General features: G+C 38.1%; 1 protein-coding gene and 1 long non-coding RNA gene across 4 annotated transcripts in view; one reads left to right on the top strand and one right to left on the bottom strand.

The window, feature by feature from the left end:
- LOC142857736 (uncharacterized) overlaps nt 1–17369 on the bottom strand; it is a 507050-nt gene that overhangs the window by 305466 nt on the left and 184215 nt on the right. The gene's annotated exons all lie outside the window — the stretch shown is intronic.
- The window catches only part of Wrn (WRN RecQ like helicase), a 105117-nt gene that overhangs the window by 78804 nt on the left and 8944 nt on the right, over nt 1–17369 (top strand). For all 3 annotated transcript variants that reach the window (XM_075986499.1, XM_075986501.1, XM_075986500.1), the window contains exons 28-32: nt 7999–8074; nt 8239–8351; nt 10321–10435; nt 11705–11833; nt 14097–14259. In XM_075986499.1, coding sequence (XP_075842614.1) covers nt 7999–8074; nt 8239–8351; nt 10321–10435; nt 11705–11833; nt 14097–14259 — 596 coding nt within the window. The remainder of the gene's footprint in view (nt 1–7998; nt 8075–8238; nt 8352–10320; nt 10436–11704; nt 11834–14096; nt 14260–17369) is intronic.

Raw genomic sequence — 17369 nt, 5'->3', positions numbered from 1 at the left:
TGCATATATAGCTAATGAGATTGCTGATCCACTTCTATATTTGCCCACCTCTAGCTTTTAATTACTGTTATTATATTATACATTATATTATATATGTACAATATATAATACATATTCCCAACCCATTTTCATATAAAAGTATTATAGTAATAAGACTGGAAATGTAAAAATTGCTAGAGAATAAAGCTAAAATGCCCATTGTAGTTTTAATTTGCTGTTTTCTTGTGCTGGGGAAGGAGCCCAGGACCTGCTTGTGTTAGATAAGCCCTCTATCACTGCGCTACAAACCCAGCTGTTCATATTTTTAATCTTACTGTGTGACTTGCTGACATAATAGAAGTATGGAAACTGTATAGAATCTAATATCCTGTCTGAGGACCAGATAAGAGAAGTGTCATGGCTATGTTATATACAAAGATCAAATGAACTATATTTATATTCATATGAGGTTAAAGTGAACATGCTGTAAGACCCACACACTTCCTGTGCTTCGATCATTTATATAGCACTCCTTTGGATCTGACAGAACATCTATCACAGTAGTAATTTCCTTATCATAAACAATTTCTTTCTTGTTTGACTGTGTGATATGCAATTACTAAAGTTTCATTTAGATAGTTTGAGAAGTATGTATGACTGTGTCCACTCAGTATCATGAAGCATTTCTACATTGAAATGTTAACTGTGTTTTCACGTGCCTGCTTTGTAATGCAGGCACCATTTGAGGCCCAGGACTCAAAGGGAATTACAGTGTTGTTACCACACTCCCCCAATGTTAACAATCCAGTGGGATGTCCAGAGAAAGGCATATAAAACGACAAAACTACAATCCGTGGAGACAGGGACCAGTGGTTTAGACTACTATGGCTCTTGCAAAGGACCAGGGTTCAGTTCCCAGCACCCCTCTGGTGGCTGGCAGCTGTTTGTAGATACAGTTGCAGACAATCTGGTGCCTTCTTCTAACCTCTGTGGGCACTAGACACACACATGGTGCACATACGTATATACTCGCAGGCAAAACATTAGTTAAATATAAAACGTGTGTTATTACTACACAGCTCAGCAGCGGCTTAGAGATGACTTAGTAGTAGGAACAGTCACCTGAAGCCTGCAGAAGTAAATACAGGCCAGCATGTCTGGACCCTGCTAAGCACTCAGCCGAGAGCTAAGACACGTGTTCAGTAAACTAGCAGTGACATGCCAGTGTTCTGCCAGCAGTGACATCTTTACATGGGCTGCAGTCTGTTCTGTAAAGTGTCAGGCAGTGTTTTCGTTTTTGAGGTCAAAGCTTCCATTGCAATGGTTCTTCCTCGCAGTTGTCATCAAAGCAGCCATAGATAATTTAAAAGGCAATTAATGTGCTATGTTCTTAGAAAACATGAATTAGAGACATTGGAGCTTTAAGTCTGTGTAACCTAACGTGCTATAAAATATTCTTCTTTTGATCTTTATTCTTTACCTGTAAGTCTAAGTAAAATAAATGGGTTTTTGTAGTGGTCCCTGGGGTGATAATTTTTTAATCATTCCTGTGAAGAATAGATTGTAGACAGCTCCGAATTGTGGTGAAAACACAAACAGGGATGTTAACTTCAGTGTTTTTACAAGAGGAGGAACGTGGCTGTGGGCACAGAGGAGAAAACAATAGTCTTGTAAATGAGGAAATAGAGTGTTAGGACTCTGATTGAAAAGACAGTGGGTTAAGAAAAGGGAGATCTTGAAGGTGTTTTTTAGTACCGGTTGATAATGTTGTCTTTCTTTTCAGTGGGCAGCATAACAAATGGTTTGAAGGGATTTAGATACTTAGGGACTAAGGTTAAAAAAGAAGAGTTTAGGGATATATTGAGTTCTGGATACCTATGGAATAGTCCAGAAACTCATTTTAGAAGATAGACTTAGCATACAGGAATAAGCAGGATGGTAACATATCTACAGCTCTGTGTGTGTGTTTCTGTGTTCCTGTGGGAGGAAAGCTCACATGTGTGCATGCTCATATGGAAGCTGGAAGACAACTTTGGCTTCATTGCTTAGGACCCATCCATTTTTTTTAAATTCTCTCCTTGGCCTCTGGCTCATCAAGTAGGCTAGGCTGTTTGTTTGACTAGTGAGTTCCAGGGATCCACTGTCTCTATCTCCCCAGTGCCAGGATAAGAAATGTACACCTCCACGCCTGGCCTTCACAGTGTGTGGATTCCGAGGATCAAACTCAGTCATCATGCTTGCATGCCGAGCACTAACTAAGCTCTCTTCCCAGCGCCTCCATTGTCATGTGATAACAGTCAAGTGTTCATTAAATAGCACATATAAAAAGTCAGTTGATAAATTGAGGCTTATAAAAAGTACAACAGCTCATCCCCCCCCTCCCAAATTTGTTCTCTTCTATACTAGAAGTCATTCTCAAATCTTTTAACTGATCTCTCTGGAGTTTGCAACCCTTTTTCTAAATGGTGCACTTTTGAACTTTATATAATAGGTGGTTGGCTTTTTATTATGGTGAGCTTCCCTTTCCTCAGTTCCTTAAGCACAATGTTTGTCATTATTCTTTTTTAAAATTTTGTAAATATACAAATATTACAAATAGAATACGAAAACTGTATTACTTTGACTGACACTGTTTTTATCTTTTTGTTTTTTCGAAGACAGGTTTCTCTGTGTAGCTCTGGCTGTTTCAGAACTTGCTCTGTAGCCCAGGCTAGCCTCAAACTCCCAGAGATCTGCCCGCCTCTGCCTCCTGAGTGCTGGGATTAAAGACGTGCGCCACCACTGCCTGGTGTATCTTTCTTGATATTAATAACTGTCTCTCTTTAGTTTCTTTTTCTGGTTTTCTTTTTCTTTTTTGCTGGGTGGTTGTGTTGCATACCTTTAGTCCCAGCACTCAGGAGTGAGTTCGAGGCCAGCCTGGTCTACAGAGCAAGTTTCAGGATAGACTCCAAAGCTACAGAGAAACCCTATCTCAAAAAACCAAATAATAATAATAGTGTTGTTTTTTCTTGAGGTGACTTTAGGTTTTACTCATTTCTCTTCTATTTAACCCCCTTTGGTCTGTCTGCTTTCTTGCAGCTTCCTTTTATCTGCTCTCATTTAGGGAAGATTGGATTTTTGTAATCAGATTTTCGTTTCTAAAAACTATTGTTCACTATCACCTCTCAGCCTCTCAGTTACAGTCACATGTAAACTTATTCCTGCTTCTTTAACAATGTGGTGCTTGAAGGACGAGGTATCTGCTCTTAACTGATGTTTTCTGTAGTCACCTCGACCTTTTCTTTGTGTGCTTGTAATAATCATGCACAACACTTTTAGATTAGGTTTTGTTTGGAATACAAATAAATGAGTTTCCTTAGGTTATTTTTGTACCTGTATTGTGTACTTCATTGTTTTTTACCTGCTCCACTTCCTCCATACTTTCTTTCTCTACCTGCCTCACTTCCTCCATGCTTCCTTCTTCTCTTGCTAGGACCCCTTCGTCTTCCCTAGGATTCTTCCTGCTTTCCTGACAGTTGAATCCCATTTACTATGTTTACTTCCCCTCACCTTGCAGACCTTTGCCCCAGTTCTCATAGTGCTTTACTTTTGTTACACACACACACATACACACACACACACACACACACACACACACACACACACACACCTCTCAAAATAAAATACCAAAAATCCAAAATCAATAGGTAGGTAAGCCAATGAACTGAAATGACAGATCTCAAAGGATTAAAATAAAAATGGCAAATAAATATTTAGAAAGAAATGTTTAACATCAGAGAGATAGTGCGAGATCTCAATCTGCATATGAGAGAAAATGTAAATAACACATTTATCACGATAAGTCTGGCTTATGTTGCTCAGCATGATCATCTCTGGTTTTATCCATTATCCTGTGAATGTCGTAATTGCATTCTTTACAGCTGAATAAAGCTGCATTGTATACATGTATCTCATCTTTTTTATCCGTTCAATGTTGATAGACATCTAGTTTGGTTCCATAGCCTGACTTTTGTGAATAGTGAAGCCAATAAAAAGGATGGACAGGTGTCTTTGTAGTATGATGATTTAGAGTTCTTTGAATATATATCCCAAAGCTGCATCATATAGTAGTTCTATTTTTTTTTGAGAAATATTCAGACTGATATCCATAGTGGCTGCATTTATATTCTCATAAGCAGTGAATATGGCTTTCTTTATTCCCACATTTTTGTCTACATTGGTTGTTTGTTTCCTTGATGATACCCATTCTACTGGAGTGAGATGAGATATCAGAACAGGTTTTTTTTTTTCTGATGGCTGAGGATGTTGAACATTTCTTTCTAAATATTTATTTGCCATTTTTATTTTAACCCTTTGAGATCTGTCATTTCAGTTCTTTGGCTTACTTACCTATTGATTTTTGGTATTTTATTTTGAGAGTTCTTTATGTATTCTAGATAGTAAGTCACTGTTAAATATAATAATTGGCTGAGATTTTCCTCCTGTGTTGCAGGTTTCTGTTTACATTGGTGATTGCTCCCTTTGCTTTACTGAAGCTTTTGGATTTCATTCAACCTCATGTGTGGTTGTGTCCTGCTCTGTGGAGTCTTTGCCTGTGTCTCTACCACAAAGTATTTTCTTATAACAATTTCAGAATTTTAGGTCTATTAAAAATTTTGTGCAGGTGCCCTTTAATCCCAGCCCTTGGGAGGGAGGCAGAGGGAGTCCGATCTCAGTGAGTTTGAGACCAGCCTAGTCTACAGAGTGAGATCCAGGACAGCCAGGACTGTTGCACAGGGAAACCCTGTCTCAGAAAAAAAAAAATTGTGCAGGGTCAGAAATACAGACATATTTTCCTTCTTTCTGTATCTAAATCTTTATCTGTATTTACCTATATCTGTTTTTTTCTAGCATCCTTTGTTGTTTTTTCTCTACTGTATAGTTTTGAAGCCTTTATTAAAAATGAAATAACTATAGCTGTGGTTTTAACTCTGCCACTCTATTCCCGTGATCCCTGTGTCTACTTTTGTGTCAGCGCCCTGTTTAATTTTGATTTGTTTTTTTACTGTACGTGTGTAGTATAATTTGAGATAAGTTATTGTAATGTCTCCAATTTGCCTTCTGCTTAGGATTGCTTTTGCTATTTGGAGTTATTTGTGCTTCTCTTTGAATTTTATGATTTTTTCTCTTTCTATGAAGAGCATACTTTGATATTGATGGAAATTTTGTTGAATCTCAGATGTTTCTGTAATTTAGCTATTGTCACCATATTTTGCCAATCTGTGTATATTGGACGTGTTTCCATTTTCTAATGTCTTCAACATTTTTCTTCAAAGTTTAAAGTTGCAGAAGGCTTTTTACTTCTTTGGTAGGTTTATTCCTAGGCTTTGAGCAAATGTGAGTGAGGCCCTCCTACCCCCAGCTTCTTAATCAAGTTTTTTATTTGAGTCATAGGGAAGGTACTGGCTTTAGTGTGTTTATCTTGCAACATACTTCATTGTTGAAAAAGTGTTTATCAGGTCTGAGAGTTTTCTGGTAGAATCATTAGGCTCTCTTAAGAATAGGATCATAATTTGTTTTTCCTTTCCTTTTTGTATCCCTTTGTTTCTTTCTCTTATCTAACTTAGCCTTTCAGCACTATATTGAATAAGAATGAAGAAAGTAGGAACCTTGTCTCTTTCTTGATTCTAGAGGAAATCTGTTCATTTTTCCTCATTTATTAGAATGTTGAGAGTAGGTTTACAATATGTAGCCTTCATTATGTTGAGGTATGTTCCTTCTATTTGTAATTTCTTCAGGGCTTTTCTCATGATGGGCTGTTGAACTTTGTCAGTGACTTTTTCTGTATACATCGAGATGATCGTGTGTCCTGAAGATCATCCTTGTGTCTTTATATATTCTGTTTTACATATGTTGAACCATCATTGTAGCCCTGAAATGTAACCCTGGTATATAACCTTGTGTATTCTTGAAATTTGTTTGTAAGTTTATTTTTGTATTTCTATTCAATTCATAGCCTCTCTCAGTCTCTGCCTCTCTGTCCTTCTGTCTCTGTCTCTCTGTGTCTTTCTATCCCTGTGTGTTTCTTTCTGCCTCTTTCTGTCATTCTCTGTGTGTGCGTGCGCACAAACATATGTATACACATCCACACCCTTATCTTCTTTTATCCTACATGGTAGGGTAATGCTAGCATCATAAAAATGAGTTTGGTAGTGTTCTTTCTCTTTATATTGTATAAAACAAAGCTTTGATGCTTGTTTGTTTTAGATTTGGTAGAATTTAGCAGTGAATCTACCTGCTCCTGGGATTTTCTTTGATAGAAGATTGCATTCATTATTTTCCATGTTTGTGGGACAAAATACCTAGCAAGAGCAACTTAGGGAAGTCAGAGTTTATGTTGGGGCTCACGTTGAGGGTATCCCCTGTCAGGTGGGAAGCTCATGGTAGCGGACCCTTGGGCAGCTGATCTGACCTGTAGTCAGATAGCAGGGGAAATGAATATTCATATTCCGTTTCTTTCTCCCTCCCTCCCTTCCTTCCTTTCTTTATATAGTCTGGGATCCCAGTGCATGGGGTGGTGCCCCCATATTCCAGTGGATCTTCCCACTCCAGTTAACCTAGTCTCTGAGTGAATACCCAAAGGATTATCTCTTACGTGACTCTAGATCCTGTCCAGTTCCCAGTCACCATCACAGAGGTTATTAGGGCTTCAGTTGTGTTGCCTTTTACAGCACATTTTATCCAACTTCTTCTGTCTACACTTCTGTCAATGATGTCACTCAGAAGTTTTCAAGAAAATAGGATAGTAAAATTTTGGTTTTCTGAAAGTCACTATGCTAATAGCCTGTCATTTTGAAGATTCAATGAAAACCAAGGTAAAAGTTATAGTAGGCCAATGAGATGATCGAGGGGGTAAAGGCCTGGCATATAAGCCTGATGACCTGAGCTTGATTCCTGAAGACCACAGAAGTGGAGCGAGAACTGGCTCCCTCAGACTGCCTTCAAACCTGCGTGCATGCACTGTGGCATGTGTGCACGCTACACAATAAACAAAGTAATGCAAATTAAAGAACAGTTATCATTTTCTTGATTAACGCAATATCTCTTTGGGCTGCCTATGTTTTGTCGGGTACAATAGGATTTGATAAATGTGGGGATTAATTCTTTTTTTTTTACACTTTTTTTTTGAGAAAAGGAAAAAAAAAAAAACAAGTTTCCGCCTCCTCCCAGCCTCCCATTTCCCTCCCCCTCTTCCCAGCCCTCTCCCCCTCCCCCCACTCCTCCCCCCCTCCCTCTCCAGTCCAAAGAGCAGTCAGGGTTCCCTGCCCTGTGGTAAGTCCTAGGCCTCCCCCTCCGTCAATTTATGAATTCTTGGAACAAAGAAATTTACAAACGTTTCTAGAATCCTAAATACATTTACTTTCTTATTTTCAAGAAGTAGAAACTTAAAATCTGACATCATTTATAGAAGTCTATCTAATACAATTTCATTTTTCCAGCTTTTCTTATTTGTAATTAGCCTATCAGTGAGAAGTGCTTCTCGTGAGATATCTGGTTTGCCTCCCAGTGCATTTCCTTTCTAATAATTTCATACATTCCCTACAACTTTTGAAAATTCAAAACAAAATTGTATCTTTTGCTTGTTTGATTTTGAAAAAATTTTTTAATAACTATTAATTCTTTGCTGTCGTTGTTTGCTAACCAGCATCAGTGATTTCACCGCAAGAACAGACTATTTTCCCATTGGTTAAAAAGCATTATCTTCTCTGTGGATAAACAGTGCATGTTGAGAAGGAAGACTGGTAGATGCTTTCCTTAAGGCACTGTGAAAGAACTAAGAGCACTATTAGCTATAGCATTATCGTGCATTATCTCATCCAAAATGCTTAAAGTTGAGGCTGTTGCAATTGAAGTACAAATCGTCTTACTTATATTGTGAAGAATAAATGTTAGTTTTGGAAAGATTCTTATTTGATGTATGGAATAGAAAGTAAACGAGGGAAGAAGAAAAGAATATTAATTTTCTTTTAAATATTTTAGTGTCGGGACGCAATCACCAGGAAAGTCTTCCAGCTCCTCAGAACCCATCATTTCAGCCCAAGAGCTGGACACAAGGGTAAGACTTGTCTGACATGTGATGAGCTTATGAGTGGGTGGCCAACAATCTAGGATGGGCATCCGCTTGTCTCATCTTAAGGAAGAAAGCGGTACCTGGAATTCTAAAAGTAAAGGCAACTTCTTTCTTACTGCATTTTCAAAAGCCCCTTTGTTTCTTTCTAGACTGTATTATATGCCAAGTTGGTAGAAGCGAGACAGAAACATGCTAATAAAATGGATGTGCCTCCGGCTATTCTGGCAACAAACAAGATTCTACTAGATATGGCCAAAATGAGGTAAACGGTTTATGTTCCAATCTCTCTCATATAATATATTCCAAAAGGTATTATTGCTAGGTAACAGTATGACCATGACTTCAGCCTGCGATGTGACTGTCACCTCCCCCATGCTGCTGCCCTGATCTTAGGTGCCTTTAGTTCCATATCTCCATGTTTATAAAACCAAATCTATCACAACTCCCCCTCTGTACCCAGTGGTCACCTGAACCCTTCTTCTTTCTATATTTCTAAGTTTTTAGTTATACTATGATGTTCCTAATGCCATATTTAAAACCTTGTTTTTGTTTTCATTCCTCTGAGTCTCTCTCTCTTTTCCATTCAGCACTCGTATGTCTGTCAGGCTGTGCCTTTCCTCATATTCGGTTATTTCAGACCTTTCCAGACTTGCTTTACTGACGAAGCCTCTCCACTGACCCCTCCCTCACATCAGATATGCTAATAACAAACTAATTACATGACCTTGACTTCTTGGACTTTGAATTCAAGCCCTTCTATTTGTTGACTTAAAACTACTTTTTCTTTTCAGTACGGAATCTGGAATTGCTTACTGTTTCTAGGCAGTGTCCCCTTTCCTTACATGTGTGTTGTTTCTGCCTTGAATTCCTTGGTTCCTCACAGTTCCTCTGAAGAAATCCTCAAGGTCTGGCTGGATTGTTGTTTCCTCCATGGTGTCTCCCGTCGTGTTAATCAGCCAATTCCTCTCCCTTGAATTTATCAGGGCCTTTCAGGTGACTGCTAAAGATACTTCTAGGTGAAGACTGCTTCATTTACTTTTCTGTATAATTTGTTGTAAACATACATCACACATGAGAACTTAAACTCTGTGACTAAAATTACCAATTTCCCACCTCGTTGTGACTTTGATATCACCTAGCAAGAAACACAAGGGGTTCAGCTAGTTCTAAATAAATTAGAACTTATTTTCAAAGTATTGTCTATTGGTTCCTTTAAAAATTTGTTTCTGTGGCTGGAGAGAAGGCTCAGAAGTTAAGAGCACTCGCTGCTCTTCCAGAGGTCCTGAGTTCAATTCCCAGTAACCACATGGTGGCTCACAGCCATCTGTAATGAGATCTGGTGCCCTCCTCTGGCCTGCAGGCATATGTGCAGGCAGAACATTGTATACATAATAAATAAATAAATAAAATGTTTCTGTTCTTAAATTTCACTTAATAGGAATAACTTTAATGCAGGATGTTCTAATGATAACACACAGTAACTCACATGTTAGTATTTTGTTAAGTAAATAAATACAGACTCTAAGATGGCTATCATGCAGAGATGGCAAGAGTAATCACTGGTGGATTTTAGGAGGGAGACTTCATGTAGTCTCGGATATATTGGACATAATCAAAAAATGAGCTCTATGATTCTATGGGTATTGTTTAGATTTAGAGGTACAGCATAGAGATTATAGAATAATAAGGGCATTTAGTATGTAAATGTTCTAATTAGCAGTGTGGACTTAAAGCAGACCTGAAACTCAAGAAGCAAAGACTCAAACGCATTGAGTTAAAGGCCTGGTGAGCCAGTTTGCTGTTACCAGAGATATTTCACAGGGGAGAAATATGAGTGAGACTTTCTTCTGAGTTTCTTAGCCTTTCTTACTGTCCCATTCAGAGCCTCATGGTTTTCATTTCTGAGAGTAATATGGTAACCAAGTGGAGCACTGGGTTTTAGCTTATTTGTTTCTAATAATGGCTTGTTAATTAATACTTAATACCTGCACTGAGTTTTTGTGATGTTAGAAGTGAAGTGGTGCTTTCATTTGTTAATTGTTTATACAGCAGATCTATAGGTGAAGAAAGGGATTATGTGCCATGACCATCTGTAGAAAGCTCTGGTTTTGATTGCAGAAATGTTTACAGTTATCCAGTACAGTGTGAGACTGAGCATCAGCTGTGTTCTTGGAGTGATTCTGTCTCAGTGGCTTCCTCACAGCTCTTCCTTCCTCTTTTGTAAACAACAGACCAACTACTGGTGAAGATGTGAAACAGATCGATGGCGTCTCGGAAGGCAAGGCTGCTCTCTTGGCCCCTCTGCTGGAAGTCATCAAACATTTCTGTCAAGTGAACAGTGTTCAGGTAAAGCCCTCGAGTGACAGCAGCTTTTAGAGCAAACACCTTTGACCACGTCAGAAGCAACACATTCTCCTTTATGTGAAATCTACCTGGACACTTAGACAATGAGCTCAGGTGTTTTACATCAGTGCTTATAGTAACATGTTCTTTTGGGTATTTCATGAAAAACTATATCTAAGAAGGTTTTTTAAACATTTTATTATTTTTAATCGTGTGTGTGTGTGTGTGTATGTGTGTGTAGGGGGGGAGGATCCATCTGTTTTGGGTGCTCGAAATAAAACTCAAGTCCTCTAGAAGAATAGCACATGCTCTTATCCACCGAGTCATCTATCCAGCCCTCTAGCTAAGGTTTCATATGAAGCTTAAAGGCCAGAGCTCTAGTTGGGTTGTATGTTTTACAACTAATTATTTAATGTTTGAACATAAATGCATATATATGAATACATATATACATATATAGTTATATGTTCGAGGGAGACCACTTGTTCATCCTGGCCGCCTGGCTAGCTTAGACCCAAAATAACCACACAGAACTGTATTATCTAAATCACTGTTTGGCCCATTAGCTCTAGCTTCTTATTGGGTAACCCATTTCTATTAATCTCTGTGGCTTACCGGGTAAAGTTCACAGCATCTATCTCTGGCAGCTCCATGGCTTCTCTCCAACCCTGCCTTCCTCCTTCATGCTATAGGTCAAGCCAATTTTCTTTATCCATTAACCAATAAAATTAACACATAGACAGAAGGAGCTCCCACACCAGTTATATACATATACCAGTATAGTGAGGGTATCTTTCCGTATGATGTGTGTCTGCCCATTGTGTGATTATAACATGCAAACTCGTATATTCATTCTGTTCAGTGTTCACTTCCAGAGGATTAGCGGATTAATTTAGAGGTATTAATTAGAACATTATATAGCTCTTATGTAGTCTTTCTTATGAGCCAAAGAGGAAATGAGAAAGTTTGTTGCATGGTCTTTAGCTTATTTAGCCTTTTAAGTCGACATGTAATAAGTTCAACGGCTTTTTGCGTCACCCATGGAAACCTTGTTATTTAGAGATTCTGTGTTGTGTTCCTGTCATGCCTCACGGACACATGTGCATCATTCTGGTGACTTACGGTATTATTATGTCTGCCATACTATTGTTACTATGTGTGTTGTGTTCCTGTAATGCCTCACGGGCATATGTTGATCATTCTGGTGACTTATGGTATTATTATGTCTGCCATACTATTGTTCTTATGTGTGCTGCATCTGACATTCTGTAGACAAACCTCTTTTCGAGTACAAAACCTCAAGAGGACCAGAAAAGTCAGGAAGTGAAAAATGGAGAATGCTCACTCCCCCAGTCTGTGGCTGTCACGTACGCTTTATTCCAGGAAAATAAAATGTCCTTGGTAAGTAAGTGTGCCTTCAGTGAGTTTGCACTTGTGCTTGCTCAGCTGTTTAGTATTGAAACTGTGACTCGGGGTTTGCTACTTCTTGGCATCCAGTGAGTCTCGTCTTTAATTTTCTGTCTCTGTCAGGTAACAGCAGCAAGTCTAGTGTGACCACGGTTATTTTAACAGAGACTGTCTCACAGTTAGGGAGAACACAGCAGTAGCTCAGAGCAAGTGCTGTAGAAGCATTTTATAACCAGTTTAAAACTATCAGTGTATATATTATAAGAAATACAAAACTAAAATATGACCAAATCATACCTAATATAGATACATCATTCTTTATATCATTAACCATGAAATATGAGAAGTTTTGTGTTGTGAATGTCTGTAGGCTTTAGTCTCTTGCGCCTTCACTTACCACCATGTGGGAGCCCCTGGGCTCTATCCAAGCACTGCCAGAGAAAATAAATCCTGTACGTTAGACAGAAACAAAGCACAAAGCTGTGAAAGCATGATGTGTACACTGTTTTTGGAAGTTATTCAAAGATCCGAAAATAACTTTCTAAGAATTTGTTTTCTATTCTGTGTCTTCCAGCATGCACTACTCCATTTTCTCCTCCCAAATTATGTTGGCCACTCTTTTTACAATCTTATTACTGTGAAAAATGATAATAGTTCAGATTTCTTCCTTGTTCTAACATAGTCTTTATGGCTCTTGAGTTTTTATTCTGTAAGATGGAGAGTATGTCACTAGAACAGGGCAGTATGAGACCCCTGCTCTGCATCCTTGACCTCTCTGATATTTAACTGATTTGCAGCAGCTCATGTGGGTCAGGGCTTGCTTTTCCTGTCCGCATGCATTAAGACACACTTTATTTATCTTATGGTCAGATGGAAAGAAGGATGCACAGGCCTTAACGTAGAATATCTACGTAGCCAAGTTCCTCACTTAAAATTAGAAAAAAACCACTAGCCAAGAAAGCAAGTGATTCCATTAGCTACTTTTTAAATAAAATACATGGTTAATAGGAATTTAAGTTGACTGTTACATAAACATTACCGTGTACTTGTTGAATATACCATATATGTATGATTTGACAATGGATATACAGTAACTGAATATAGTTGCCAAGAAAGTTTGGAATGGGCTCCAGATTTTGTGAATAAAGTATATTCTGGTACTTAGTAATAATATTTAAAATACATTACATTTTATGATTCATTATGTGATGAATGAAATATCTTTTATTTATGTCTTACTGTATTATGAAGTATTTGATTTTGAAAAATTATTGTTGATTCTCTATACCTCCCTGGAGTCTTAAGAGGGTCTTGCTAGCTAACCACAAAATTAAATGCATCTGAGGACTAATTAGTGATGAGCAATAATACAATTAGTTGGAGGTAATTTGATGCCTAGTATCAAATAACCCCAATAATATACACACATGGAACAGATTTTTTAATGGAGATAGTGGAAATTTAATGAAAGTAATTCAACACCTACTTGTGAAGGATGAAAATAGTGCCCTAGATGGTTTGCTCTGTGAATGAATCAACATTCACACATACAGTCTAAATACAGACTTTCTAAATATAGTGAAAGAAATATGACTGTTAGCATAATTGAGTACCAATGCTTTTTGTTTAAAGAAACATTTTTAGCTAATACAAATTGTAAGTGTATTTGGAACCACATATGTTTAAAAAGCTTTATAGAAACATTTTCCAAAATTGGTCATTATTATCTTAAGTTCAGTAGTATGATAAGGGTGAACAAGCATTTTTATTAAACTATAGTTATTATTTTATGAACAGAGCCTATTTAAAACACTGAAGTCTTCTCAGTATCCTTTCAAAGAGTGTTTCTGCAGTCTTGCAGCATTGCTGAGCACGGAAGGGTTGTCTTCTTGGAAATTCATGTAGCCAAAGCACCATGTCCAATCTCAGGAGCATCACAGTACAGCTTTCTATGTTTTCAAAGGACTGAAACAGTTATCAGACTTATAAAGTGGCTGATGGCCAGCACCGTCCGCTTTGGGAATAGAGGGAAGGTGGGGGCATTGGATTTTTGGCTAAAGTTGGCTGATTTTGTTCTAATCAGTATACAGAGTAGAATCTGTAGTGGTCTATGTATAGTAGTTTAAAAGAAATATTTAAAAGGAAAATTTTGTCCACTACTTATTTCTCAGTGACTAGTTGCTGCCTGAAGATATTTTCTTTCTGTGAGATGCGGGAGAAGTTCTAATTCTCTGGTTCTTTTGCTATTCCCCTGCAGCACAGCATAGCCGAGAATAGGCTTCTGCCTCTCACAGCAATTGGCATGCACTTAGCCCAGGCAGCGAAAGCTGGCTATCCCCTGGATATGGAGCGAGCGGGCCTGACCCCAGAGGTTCAGAAGATTATTACTGATGTTATCCGAAACCCTCCCATCAACTCAGGTGATGAGTGCAGCCCTTTCTGCAGCCTAATGACTCGAGTCAACTCAGATGAAGTAAACAAGTAATTTGCTCAGGGTTTCTTACTAACAGCTCTGACCCTTCGCTGTGGTGAAACTTTACTTTGGTAGCTTTTTTATTTTAGGAAAAAAATTATTTCTCCCTCAACAGGAATTATGCTGCAAATTTCTTTTCAGATTATAATCTTCCCATCATGTCCAAATCAGGCATGTTTTTACTACATTTTCTTTTGTGTTCCTTTCCAGCAGCTGAGCGACTCTCATTTCCCCCAAGCCTCTGCCATTGGTTTCTCTCTGTAACCAGCCGTCAATGGCATCGGTCCCTGATATGGCAAGCTCCATAGAGTCTTCGCCACACTTGATAGGCGGCTTGCCAGTTAAGAGTACTGGCTGCTCTTCCGAAGACGGAAGTTTGATTCTGGCACCCACATGGTGATCCACAACCACATGTAACTCCAGTTCCAGAGGATCTGACACCCCCTTCTGACCTCTCTCGGGACCAGGCACACATATGTTGCATAGACATACATGCAGGCAAGATACCCACATCAGGTAGAAAAGCATTTGTTCTAGTCTCGCCGAACACGGAGCTCAGTCCCCTGCTTGCCTTGCGGAGATATTTAAGAAGTGATGCATTTTTTTTTACAGAAGTAAAGTTAAGGCACATTAGAGAATTTTCCTCTTAAATTCCCAAATATATGGTCAGAATGTTAATACATCTGATTTTCAGATTTTATGTCTGTTAGACTAGAGCAGTGGTCATCCTAGAAACAAGCAAACAAAACTTACCTGCAAAGCTGATGAATTCTTACTTTTTATTCCCTGAAATTCTTTCTCACGTGGAAACAACTTGAGTTGTGTCCCTTGCCCCTCGGATTTGTAAAGTGATAAAGCAACAGAATTGCTTAGTGAGAGTCTTTCTCAAATACAGTCTGGCTATAATATGATTTTTCTGTACATATCTGTGTATAGAGAAAGCACGTCTAGACATGTAAGTCTGATACTGTACACTTACAATTATAAGTTAATGAATTGCTATTTTTGAAACTTGGTCACTATAGATCTGCTAAGGTTAAATTTCAGTTTGTAAATATTAAGACCCAAGGGCCAGATCTAGACTTTGTGGTAAAATGTCTAAAGTAACCCAGTTGTGAGTCATCCTAAGAGAAGACGATGACTTCCCGACATCAGTAGCCAGTCTGTTAGACATGAGGGCAGAGGGAGGAGACCAGCATTTACCGTGCAGGATTACAGTAAGGTGGTATCAGTCCTGTCCACTGCAAAATGACACATTGTTTTAGGGAAAGCGAAGGACTGGAATTGCTGCTAGAAATACACTGTCTCTTGGGACCAAGGCACATTTTGATAACATGTTTGGGCAGTGTTATGCAGCACTGCTTTTTTTTTTTTTTTTTTTTTTTTTTTTTTTTTTTTTTTTTTTACAAAAAACGAAATATTGGCAATCATGTTGGCTGCCTTCCCGAAACCATGGACTGACAGATGGAGTTAGCCTAGACAGGTAGATGCAAAGGCTTTGGCAGTGACACACTAGTGAGTCAGTCATGACCCAAACCTTTCCAGGGCTCAGGTTTTCATGTATGAAACAGAAAGGAACACTATTTTTATCTTTTACAGAACTGTGAGAAATACATTGGATACCAGACAGAGAGCCTTGGGACATGGTAAATAGTGAATTGTGGCATTAGTGAGGATGGTGGTGATTGAAGTAAATGATAATATCTAAGAACATTCTAAAAATATCCTTTAAGTCTCATTACTTTTATATTTCATCCTTTTTGATAGTTAATTAAGAATCTGTGAAGTTGGAGCTAGAGAGATGACTGGATAAGAGCACTTGCTGCTTTTGCAGAGGACCCAGGTTGGGTTCCCAGCATCCACATGGTGACTCTCAAATGTCTGTAACTCCAGTTCCAGGGGGATATGATGCCCTGCTCTGACCTGTTCAGGCATTGCACACCCACATAGTGCAATACATACATGCAGGCACATAAAATACAAATAGATCTTGAAAAACATATGAAGTTAATAAGTAAGTGTGTATAAAGGAAGATTTCAGAAACCACATAATCACTCTTCAGTATGGATTTTTAGTATTGATTGTCTCTACAGAGATATAAAAGTCTGTGGATGTCCACGACTCTTCTATAGTAACATTCAAATGCATGTAACATGTATCCTATATACTTTAAATCACATATTACATATAATATGTAGCTACTGCACTGTTAAATGCTTTTTCAGTAGTCATTACAATGTATTATTTGAGAAATAGTAAGGAGATTGTGTGTGCATGTTTAGTACAGTTGCTGTTTTTTGTTTGTTTTGAGACAAGGTCTTGCTGTGTAATCTAGGCTGACCTTGACCTCACACCCTCCTGACTAAGTCTTCTGAGGGCTGGGACTGTAGGCGTGTACCACCACTCCAGTTCATGGTTGGTGAAACCAGGATATGGAACCTGTGACTTTGGTAAAGAGCCAACAGGTAACAATGATAAATTGTATTTTATAGAACTGTGTGAGTTTGAGAATTCTACAAGCTATAGTGGCCTTTTATATATTTATATACTAAATAATCGAGCAATATTCTTGAATAACAACAACAACAACAGGACTGTACTAACCTCAACTCATTGCTGCGTATCTACAGAAACTGTCTGATTTGGCTATGGTAAAGAGTTAAGTTGCTGTTAATTTAGTTTCTAAGTTATGTAAATTACTTATTATAAAGTTATAGAACTTTTGACTACGAAACAAGAGTAGAAATCTATTTCTCTTTTGCACTCCCAAGCAGTTTTGCGTCATGTTGGGGACCTAGGGAGTTGCAAAAACTAGTTTTAGTGTCATGTATAAGATTGGTGATTCACCAAGTTTTAATTTTTACTGTGCCACTTTGTCATACTACCAAATAACTTAAAATTAACTTAAAAGCTATCAAAATAAAATGTAACTTGCAATTTTTATTAAGATTCAGGTTTATTAAGTCTCTTGTTTGACTAAAGTGAATTCATTTTATTTCCTTTAATATTTTCTAATGTCTTTAAATATTGTGTACCAACTAGTGTCCTCTATAGTC

Source organism: Microtus pennsylvanicus, chromosome 9, assembly GCF_037038515.1.
Source record: "Microtus pennsylvanicus isolate mMicPen1 chromosome 9, mMicPen1.hap1, whole genome shotgun sequence".
Taxonomy (NCBI): Eukaryota; Metazoa; Chordata; class Mammalia; order Rodentia; family Cricetidae; genus Microtus; species Microtus pennsylvanicus.
The sequence above is the reverse complement of the archived record's forward strand: the minus strand, read 5'-3'. Positions and strand labels throughout refer to the sequence as shown.